The 11,512-nt window shown below is 35.9% G+C and overlaps 1 protein-coding gene across 1 annotated transcript in view; it reads left to right on the forward strand.

Moving 5' to 3' along the window:
* Positions 1-11,512, forward strand: part of Wdr49 (WD repeat domain 49) — a 114,003-nt gene that overhangs the window by 31,179 nt on the left and 71,312 nt on the right. The window contains exons 4-5 of the mRNA XM_023717810.1: positions 4,184-4,357; positions 5,277-5,451. Of these exons, the coding sequence (XP_023573578.1) occupies positions 4,184-4,357; positions 5,277-5,451 (349 nt within the window). The remainder of the gene's footprint in view (positions 1-4,183; positions 4,358-5,276; positions 5,452-11,512) is intronic.

Genomic DNA, 11,512 nt, shown 5'->3' on the forward strand with positions numbered 1-11,512 from the left:
ACTTGTCTATGAGAACTTCCTTTCTGCATCTTGATTTTTCAGACTGCGCACACACAGAGTAGTTTAATATTAGCGAACGCTAATTGGTAGTCCAACCTAGGCGCTTGATGGTTACAGGCTTGCTTGCTGTTCTTCAAGCAGGTGGTACAAAATGCTTCTTTTTTTGGTCTTGAACTATTAGCAGTTATTTCTGATTATTTATAGCTCTATTTACTTAAAAGGAGTTGTCAGGTGATGATATCGTAGCTTAATCATTTCCTCTCTCTTTACAGTATGGAATATCACCATAAAAGGAAATTTGCTTCATTAATTACTCAGTTATAATTTGGTACACCTTATATAGAAAAGGAGGATAGATACATGATTTTTCAACTTTATTCAGATAAAAACAATAAGCTGGTTTTCTAGTGTCCTCTAAAGATAAGCCATAAGCATTTATCATTGTAATTATTATCAGTAAAATTTAAAACCCATAGACTTAAAATAATTTGTATTTTTTTTAGTTCACTGAGTTTTTCATCCCTTGCCAAAAACTGTACTGTCTCTAGTCAGAAGGAACTAAACTAAACACAAGTCAGGTTTTGAGTATTTTTGTGACTATGCCACCCTTTAGAAGGTACTTTGCTTCCTACTATGACAGGATATTCTAGAACTTGTCAGGTGTGTTCCCTGTGTTTGGCTTGTAATCATCCATTTTTCTAAAGGGATAGGGTCTCTTTAGAGGGAAATAGTCTACTACCTAGGAAATTATTCATGAGCAATAGCTTCACGGGGCACACCCTGATCGGCAACCCTCTCTAGCACACTATAAATGTACTGCAATTTCCACATAGGGATGGGAGGCTGAGCAAGCCTAGTTCTGTCATTTGTCCTACACAGGATGTAATTGTCAAAATAAGTAAACTGAGAGAGCCCGCCTTCACAGCCTGCACTTCAGCGTTTGCTGCCTCCTGGCGGCTACTGATAGCTAGTACACTGCATTAGTGGCTCCTTTTTTAAGACAAAAAATACATTCATTCCCTTCATCATACTGGTGGTTTTCCACAAGTAGACATACATGAATTAAAACTGTTAACTTGGGACACTTTGAATACGTGTAGTGTATTCTGTATAGTTATACCTTACTAGCACAAAGCGAAAGCTAACATTCAGTTACCTGTTCTACAAAGAAGAAACACTGCAAGACAAACAACACTGCACTAATAAAACACATAATCCGGACTAGAAGTATGTCTTAATCTTTGAACTTTTAATGCTTTTGAGGATTAGCACTGAATCCGCAGTAAACAGAAACTACTAATACAGTGTACTAGCTCTCAGCAGCCACTAGAAAGCAGCAAACGTTGAAGTGCAGGTTGTGAAGGTGGGTGCCTCAGTTTACTAATTTTGAGGACACTCATTACATCCTGGGTGACTAGGACAAATGACATAACTACGCTTGCTCAACCTCCCATCCTTAGGTGGAAATTCCGGTATCTTTATAAAGGTCTAGATTACGTATGCTAAATCAATCTTATCTTGATGGGATAATTCTCCCTTGATTATATCATGTAATCTTTTGTGTATCTTATAGTACTGTATTGAATATTTTTACATCTGTGTCATGAATATTGATCTTTAGCTTTCTCATAATGTCTTTGGCTTCAGTAGTAGGCAATGTAACTAGCCTGCCAAAGTCATTTGGAAAATGTTCTCTTTATTTCAACATTTGGAAGATTTTCAGAAGAATTGGAATTAAATATTTTTAAATATTAGTAGAATTTAGGAGTTAAGTGATCTTTACTGGGACAATCTTTGTGAAATTTATCTCATTCAGCTCTTTTGTCTTTAATTTGTAGTAGCTGCGACATTTTCTAGGTCTTCTTGACTTAGTCTAGATACTTCTGGCGTTTCTCAGAATTTGCCCATTTTTTAAATGTTACATGATTTGTTGGCCCATAATGGTTTATACTTTTTTCTTATAATCAATTTGTTGCTTCTTGAAGGCTGGCAGTGCTGTCTGCCCTCCACACATGCCCTCCATACTGAAGGCCTTACACATTCTGGAGTTACCCCCAAGAGCGCCATCCTGTTCTCTCTGATTTAGACGATGTGTGTCTTCTCCCTTAGTCCTACTACAGATTTGTCCATGTTGCTTGAAATTTCAAGAAGTCTAGTTTTTCTGATTTCTTGCATCACCTTTCCACTTTTTGTTCTCACAATATTTCTGTGCTTTGAACAATATTATTTCCCTTAGGGTGGAAAGTTAGGTTATTGATTTGAGGTGTTTTCTTATTATATTGGGGTTCACAACTATACATTTCAGCTTAGGCACTGCTTTTATTGTGCCTCATAAGTTTGTAAATGTGTTTTTACTTTCATTCATTTCAATGTATTTTTTAATATCCCTATGATTTGTTCATTGACCTTTTGGTTTTTAGGTTTCTGTTGCTTAATTTCCATGCTGTGCTAAATTTCTTGTTTCTTTTTGTTCAATGAAATTCCAGTTACATCCCATTATTTTCAGAGAACAAAACTTGCATAAGGTAAAATACTTTGACTTTTTAAAACTTTTTATTTTTTAAAGAGAGTACAAAATAGTATTAAAATGGAAAAATTAAAAAATGATACAGAATATGGTGCCAGGGAGATAGCTCAGTAGAATAAGTGCTTGCCTGGCAAGCACAGCGTCCTAAATTCAATCCCAGACACCCCCTCCCCCAAAAAAAGATACAGAATTTCACTAAACAAAATAATATGAGTTTGACAGTATGAATTTGACAGTATTTGTTGTACTGCATAGTGTTGTCTTCAAATTAGCTATTCATATAACCAGATATATGCATGCAAAATTGGAAGAAGAAAGAAAGAAATATATAAGGGATTAAGAAGTGGAAAAGGTGAAAGAATTGAAAAAAGGAGACAACACAAATTAAGCACCAGCTGTTCCTTTCTATAGACCAGCAGAAATCCAGAGTACAGTTGTCCAAACCATCCTGCTTACATGCATAGACATATCTTTTTCCCCCACACCCTTTTCTGTCCTTTTTCTCAACTCAGTAATTCCTTCCTTTTGAACAGCTTCATTCCCTTTCTCCAGTACCTGTTGTACCCTTCAGAGTCCATTTTCTTTTTCAGGTTCTCACACTAAGGAGACAATGTGGTATTTGCGCTTGAGGGTCTGTTTCATTTCCCTTGAGAGTATGGTCTCTAGTTGCAGCCATGTAAAATACTTAGACTTTATTGAGGCTTATTTATCATTTAATGTAGATCTATCCAGAAAAATGTTTCACATGCACTTGAAGATAATGTATTTTTGGTATATTGTTGGATAGTATCTATTGTGTTCAATAGATATTTGCTAATCTATATTTCATTTATAATGTTTATCTTCAACCTAGTGTTTCTATCCATTATTGAAAATAGAAGAGTGTTAGTACTGAAATTCTATCTTTTTCTTCAATTATTTCAGTTTTAGATTCATTTATTTTGGGATTCTGTTAGAAAAAAGCACATGTAAGTCTTAACCTTGTAATCGAAATCTAAATTTATTGTACATCCTAAAATAGAGATCAACAGAATTGTTCTTTAACAGTTGATACATGTTTACCTATTCTCTTTAGTCATCCTTCTATGCTTTTACTTAGTTGTTTGGCACTATTCTTTAGTTCTTTAAATGTATTTCTATAGCTTAATTAAGGACTTTGTCTAATAAAGCTAGTGTGTGGTTTCCCCAAGGAGATTTTCCACTGACTGATTTTTATGTTATTTAATCATTTACCCTTTTAAAAATAGCCTTTAGGCTATGTTGTATTATGTATAGTAAGACTACTTACACAGTTTTTACTTATTTATTTCTGTGAAAATCTCTGCTTGCTTTCATATAATATGGCTAATAAAGTATCTGGCGTGACAGTGTGATGCTATAGCTTTGTGTGTCTTTGCTTTTCCTGCATGCTTAGTGTTCTTGCCTCCCATGGGCAGAAGATATTTGTGGCTGTGTAGAACAGAAACAGGGAGAAAAGCTTCTTCTGGTTGAAGTCCAAAGTTAGGCTGAAGTTCATGATGCCACAACGTTATTCTTCTGTAACACTGTTAAAGACCCTCAGGGGACTATGTCTCATATGACAACTAGATTTGCACGTCTGCCTTGCATATTGATTCTACCAATTCAAGAGACTTATCCTCTCTTCTGCTAATTTAGATAGCGGTGGCATTTACAAGCAAAGAAATTTGTTTCTATGATCTGCTGTCTAAAGAATTTCCCTGTCAATATAAACTCCAAGGCTTGAAAGGAACGCCAATTTGTATGGATTATTGGTACAATTCTCTTGACATCAATGAATCAATTCTTTCCTTTGGGGACATAACTGGAAAGGTAAGTGAGAGAAGAATGAGAAGGATCAGTATAGATTTAATTGTAAAACCGTATGTCAAAATAGAAATTAAAATACCATGAATATGACCTCGTAATTGAACTATTTTATAGTTGGTAAGGTCACACATGTAATACCTAGAAGACTTGGATTAGATTACAATATATCTAATTGCTTATAAAAATGAATTATTGTTGCTTTCCTTTTTGTGTCTGTATAGTTACATATTCCTTATGTAGAGAAAAATCCTGCTAGCTTTACATCATAGGCTACTTAATCTATCTGATGCCACTATTAATTAATATTTAAAATTAAATGTCTAAGCTTATCTCTCACAAGTCTTTCCAATTATTTGTTCTGACCTCCACTCATCAGCATTTGGGATTCTGAATAGCGTTCAACGAGGAAATGCTAATTTCCTGTATCATATAACAGAGAGATAGAGGCATTAGAACCCAGACATTTGATACATTCATTTCACTGTTCCTATAAAATTCCACCCAACATGTAAGTGTAAAATTATTACTTACTGAAATATGCTAGGGCCCTTTGAAGGAGCTTAATTTGTCTTCATAATTGTGGAACTTTTTCAGTCCTACTGTTTTTAATCACGTGTATCTTAAGAAGTGATAACGAGGGGCTGGGGAGATGGCTCAGTGGAATAAGCGCTTCCCTGGCAAGCGCAAGGGCCTGAGTTCAATCCCCGGTTCCACCAAAAAAAAAAAAAAAAAAAGTGATAACGAGTTGCTTAACCAATCTTGTTGTTTTACTGTAATTGTTTGTATCCTTGTATCCTCTAAATAGTACTGAAAAATTCTTACTAATGCATTATCTGTTCTTTAATAAGCTTTAATAATATAAAATCCTTCTTGCAACAATTATCTTGTCTACATTTACCTGTCTTTCAAAAATTCTTTCAAGGTTCAAGCAGTTGTTTTCACGGCAGCCTCGATTTCCCTATTTGAACGGCCTGTTAGTACATGTGAAGAAGAAGATGCTACAATGACCATTAACTGGGAAGACCTGCGCTCTGGGGGTCACAGGTGTTGCCATGTCTTGGGACACAAGCTTCATCATGGAGACTGGGTGAGGCAAGGTACTGGATCTGCAAAGTGATGGAACAAAACAGTCCCCTTGAACTTCCACATTTATATTCTTTGATGAAAATACTTCACACAGAACACTTAAATCTAGAAACCAAAAAGTGGTTCTCTGGAGGTTTTGATCTGAGCTCTGCTATCTCTGAACACTGGCAGGAATTATTTCTTTCCTTTCTTTCTAAAATTTGTACTTCATACAATACATTCAGGTGAACTGTGCAGTCCAGAAATCTCAAAAGAAGGAAGAAAATTGGCACATTAAGCTTTAGCTCCATTCCAATCCTACCTATTGCCATGTAGTCACATTCAGGGCTGCTTAATCAAAGAATGTAAGAAGTTTCTTCAAAATTCTTTGTTTTCTCTTCATTCTACAGCAACTGCATTAGTTTGTCTTCAAAGGGGAATTGTTTTAAATTTCTTTTCTTACTCTTCTTTTCTGTTCCTTTATTTCTTCCCCTTTCCCTCCCTCTCCTCTTCTTTTTTTTCTCCCTCACCCCCTCTTTTTTCTTTGCTTTTTTAAAAATTAATTTATGTGTTTGGTACAGGGTCTCACTATGCAGCTTGGACTTGTAGTGATCCTCCTGTTTTCAGCCTCCCCAGCGCTGGGATTACAGGTGTGCGCCACCATGCTGGGATTTGGCTTAGTGTGCCCTGGGGGCAGGGCTGGCCTGGCTTGTGGTATCAAACATGGTCCTTGTGCTTGTCCAAGTAGGCACTTAGTCCAATGAGCTATTTCGTCAGCCTTCTTTCTTTTTTATATAGTGATCATCTCACCATTTAGAGTACTTGAGTTTGTTCTAGAAATCAGAATCTGTAGAACACCAGAAATTACTTAAAACCTTGTTATTAATGAGCTAATTAGTTTCATAGTGTACATCACACTTACAATATTTGTATCTGGTGGTTGCAGACCTAAATGTGCAATGTCTTCTCCAGTGTATGGGTCCAGATACTAAAATACACTAACGATTTTCTTACTTCCAAATGCTACTTTAAGGAAAACCCACTGAAAACATTTCACTGACTTTAATGAGATTGAATGAAATTAATGCTGTAGGTCTTTTTAAATGGTGTTGAAAAAAGAATAAAATAGATTTTACTGTTGGATCTTAAAGTAGTTTTACCCTGCTTTGGTTTAAAAAATATACAGTAATTTTTTGCAGTATGCCCATGATAGTTGTAGTACATATGAAGTACACCTTTATCATATTTCTTTAACATAAGCCACATCATGTGTTTGCTACATTTTATTCATCCTTTGGTTTCAGTATTATATTGAGGAAAAAACAAAAGTCATCCACTAGGTGTGACAGGCACAAAGGAGCATGTTAAATTTTCATAGCACTTAAATAAAAATCAAAACACTAGAAGTGAACAGAGCAAAGCTATTGCTGCTGTTTTGCAAAAGGCCCATTCTGATGTATAAACCAAGGACCACAGCAGTAGTAATATTAAAGTAGTAAGTCTTCAAATCTACTTGAAGTGGATGCTCTGAGGAAGAGCATATGATATGAGTTGATGATCTTAAAGAAGTATGAAAAATAAAGAGAACTATCCTGTGGAATGATGTATTTGATAAGATTGAAAGCTTAACAGGTAAGCTTTAAAATTAGATTTTTTTTTTCTGAAGATGAGTAATATTTAAATGCCTTCTTCCTGCTCAGGAAGAAAAATTAAAAGATCCTTTTTGATGCTGCCTCAATTTAATTTAAATCACTCAGAAGACAACTGCACTGCCTTTCTTACCATCCTAACCACAGAAGGGAATTGAAATTTATTACGTTCAAGTTACACTGACATTTAAACATAAATTAAAGCATCTTTCTTGATTCCGGCAATACGTTTTTTATTTTCCTTAGTGTTTCCTAGGATGTAAACACATAATAGAATGCTTCGCAATATCTTTCTTAATTACTTATTTCAAAGAATTTAGTTATGATGTGCCCCAGTTTTTCTAGGTGCCTGTGCGTGTACGCATGCGTGTGTGTTGACACTGGCCTAAAATTCTTGGATATGCAGATCTATAGTTTCTGTTTTTCTGGAAACTTCTGTTTTTACTGCTCTGCCCTCTCCACCTGCCGTTTTTCCAGGGCTCCCGTTGTCTGGCTTTCCAGAGCTCTGCTCCACAACTGCTAAGTCATTGTTCACCCTTTTGTCAACTTCAGTCTTCATTTCCTAAACTTAGGAAGTTGCCAGACTTGACGTGGGTTCCTTCTGTCTTTATTTAAGTTCAGAAATTTCTTCTGAGAAACCTGACAGTGATCATATGGCTCACTTCATTTGTTTCTCTTATCCCATGGCTCAGTCTTTTATTCCTATTTTCAAAAGTCTGAAAATATTTTTGCCAATATTTGCCGAGTTTTCTAAGAAATTAAATTTAGTCTTTATTATTTCATCTTGCTTAGAGGAAGCAGTCCAATGCAATGCCTTTAAATAGTAGGTTTGCCATAAATACTGCTGATAATTTACTTTCTTTTTTGAGATCAATTAGTTGCTTTAACCATCCCTTGCTGTAACTATAGGAGCTTCTGTGTGCTATTCATGAAACAAATTTTTTAAGTTTGTTACTGTGTGACAGGCATAGCTTTATGCAATGATATAATTTAGTTGATTCCAAGGTTTAGACCAATCCTAATAAACTTACCTTCTAATGTGTTGCCTAATGAAAAGATTTTCAAATAATTACTTAAAGGTCTATATTTATTATCATGAACTTTGAAGCAATCAAAACCCAGCAGACAGTCAGTAAAACTGAGCCTCCAGATACACAGCACATTGTGTACTGTAAGGCGATGATGATGATGATATTATTATTATTATTATTTGGCAGAACCGGGGATTGAACTCAGGCCCTTGTGCTTGCCAGGCAAGCACTTACTCTACTGAGCTATCTCCCTGGCCCCCTTGCAATAATTATTGTAGGAATAGTAGACAATACGTGTGCCGAAGGATACTGGAGTGAAGAAAGGTTCTGTTGAGCTTGGTTTAGGGCAGAAAAGAATTGGCAGTGTGCAAGTGGATGCTGAGAAATTAGAGCACATTCTCATATTGGGAGATACCAAAACAGTAAAGCTTATGTGAGTTACATTGCATTAAATTTCCTCTTTCTTTGTTTTCCTTTTCTAAGTATTTTATTTGTGCCTCTACTTAATAATTCTAGGGGGCCGGGGAGATGGCTCAGTGGAATAAATGCTTCTCTGGCAAGTGCAAGGGCCTGAGTTCAATCCTCGGTTCTGAAAAAAAAAAAATTCTATTAATTGCCTTTATAGGATTCAGTGTTTTGATTGTGATAAAATTTAATTTGCAACTGAGGTTTAAATTCTTGATTGGGTGTTATTAAGAAATATTTTCAAAGATGGAGTCCCAAAAGAAATTAGGCTTCATATTTGTTCATGCTTGTTACAAAAGCGGGGTTTATTTGTTGTGCAAAGAAACTAGTAAGACCATCAAAATTTGATCAAATCATGTTTACTTCAATACTGTAGGAATGGATATTGAAGAAAACAAAGAGGAGACCACTTAAATGGAAAGGACTGAGTGTAACGTGGTGAGGGAGCTGTACTACATTCTCTGAAGGTTTACGTTTGAAGCTCAAGTACCTCTGAAAGCAGGGCCTGCTTCAGTCTCAACAGTGAATGAGCACTTGGCCTCAGCCGTGGAGATTTGGAGTTTAAATATGAATTTTTGTTGTTTGAGACTCAGCTATTTCAGCTTGAGGAAATGGGTAGAAGAGTGACGTGAAGAGGGAGAAGGAGGGAAGAGAGCGCAAGACAGCTCCGTGGGGTTGCAGGGACAGTGGCTTCGGCATGTTGGTTTCAAAGACCTCCTGTGGTAGGAGCGAGCAATCAGTGGGCTTTCATTTGATACTATTTTCACCCCCAGGAACAGGTAGTGATATTCTTATAGCACCTCAAGAATTATTTTTGGAGATTTTTGTTCTCTGTGAGAAGGGGACATACAATGGAGGAAAGGAATAAATTCTTGAACAGACATGGATGTAAAATTTTATGAAAGCTAAAGATACAATATGTTTAAGATGGAATATCTGTCTGTATGTCTATCTATCTGTCTATCTATCATCTATCTATCTATCTATCTATCTATCTATCTATCTATCTATCTATTCAACTCAGTTTCAGACATAAGAGTGTCTGCATACTGCTCTGAGATAAGGTTCAGACTTCTTGCCTAAAAGGGGAAAATGGTTCCATTCTGTCTGAGTCATTCTGTGTCATATTTTAATAGAAAAATAATTCTATTCTGAAATGCTTATAAGGTTCATGTAGAGATTTGGGGAAATCATGAGACCTTATAGCATGTTAAGAATGTCAGAGAATTTTCCTTTCAATAATTGTCTTCTAATAGAGGCAATGTCAATGGAAACCACACCTGCGAGTATAATTATTAAGAGATTGAGTATAAAAATGACAAAGCCAAATCCATTTTTTTAAATGTTGAAAGGTATTTTCTCATCTTTGTTTGACCAGGGTTACAAGAAAGTACAAAACAGCTTGAATTGATAACAAAATCACTAATTGCTGCACTAATTAATGAAGTGGGTGCCAGAGAATTTGAAATACAGCTGCAAGGTTGTGCTTCCTCAGGGAGCCTTCATAATTGATAGGTACTAAATTTGGAAGAGAAGCCAGACCTAGTGTCTTGCTTGTGTGTTGCTCCACTTCCTCGCATCTAAATCAGTCCTTTGGACACAATGAGGCTGCACCATTGAGAAGCTAGACAGTGCTGCCTTTCCTGCTAGTCCCTTGCTGTGCTTAAAGCAGGTGATATTGGCCGTGAATTGGTGGCCAAGGCTTGAAGAAAGTATTTTTTCTTGGAGTGTGTTCCATAGGACCATGAAAGGAGAGATTAGTGGGTCTTGAAGATGGGCCCACTTCATATTTTGGAAAGTCATTAAATTTGTTGCACTGTTGTTTTTAAATATGTTTAGCCATGCTAGATTTTTATATTTTAAACTGCATTTTGATCTTGAAAGATAAAATGGATACAGTTATTCTTTCCTTTCCACTTTGAAATGCTGCCTGCTCGGACTATAGAGACCTTTGGTGGTCTCAGGAGCTGGGACTCCAAATTCAAAGTAAGAAGTACAACTGAGAATAACAGTCCCTCAAGCAAGGACATATCAAAGAAGGTTCAAAATAAACCACCATCCTAAGTCACGTGATTCATAAAGTCAAAGCCTGAAAAAAATAATAGTAAGAATTCCTAGTTAGAAATGGCCCAGTTTTCTCCCAGAATGCAGCTTCTTTTCTGTGGGTTACAGTTTCCTATTCTATCCCACTCCAAGTGCATTTGATAGCATGCCTTAGTTTTTAAGTATCTTTTTTTCATTTTGGAACACATGGGCTAATTGCTATCACTGAGTCATCCTGACTGTACACAGGGACAAAGTTCAGACAAGCTGTCTTTTTCCCTTTCAAAACGTTACACAAAGTAATATAAAAATATGTGCTTCTAGCTTCTACACTCACTGGGAATATTAAAAGCAATTTATTTTACCAGGTCATCCCAGTGCCTAACTTGATATTTTTAAACTTTTCTGTTGCAAGCAATCATTCCCTTAGCTTATTCCAAGCAATGAGGAAAACAATTTTATCAGATAATTTGATTTTTAATAAAATGACTTTTTTCCCCTCACCTTTTATTCAAGAATCTCCAGGAATTCTAGTGGTCTATAATTAAGTCAGGAACAAGTTATAGCTTGATTTAGAAATAAATGTGAATTGTTGATCCTCTGGTGAGTAACACTGCAGGCCTATAAATGTCACTTGATAACTTGCAGATTCAAATCTTAAACAATACTCTGTGTATCGTTGCCAAATGCACTTTATGATGTCTTTATCAGCTCAAAATCCCTGATGATAGCTAGGGAAAATAGGGGAATGCGTGACAAAGTAATTTCCAGGGCATAACTACTTTCTTTTGCTTGTACTATAACTATATTATGGAATTTCCATGGATTTCAAGATCTAATTATAGTTTATGGTATACACGTCCCTACTTACAATATTGAGTCACTAAATATTAAATATTTATTTG

Source organism: Octodon degus, unplaced genomic scaffold (genome assembly GCF_000260255.1).
Source record: "Octodon degus isolate 3935 unplaced genomic scaffold, OctDeg1.0 scaffold00055, whole genome shotgun sequence".
Taxonomy (NCBI): Eukaryota; Metazoa; Chordata; class Mammalia; order Rodentia; family Octodontidae; genus Octodon; species Octodon degus.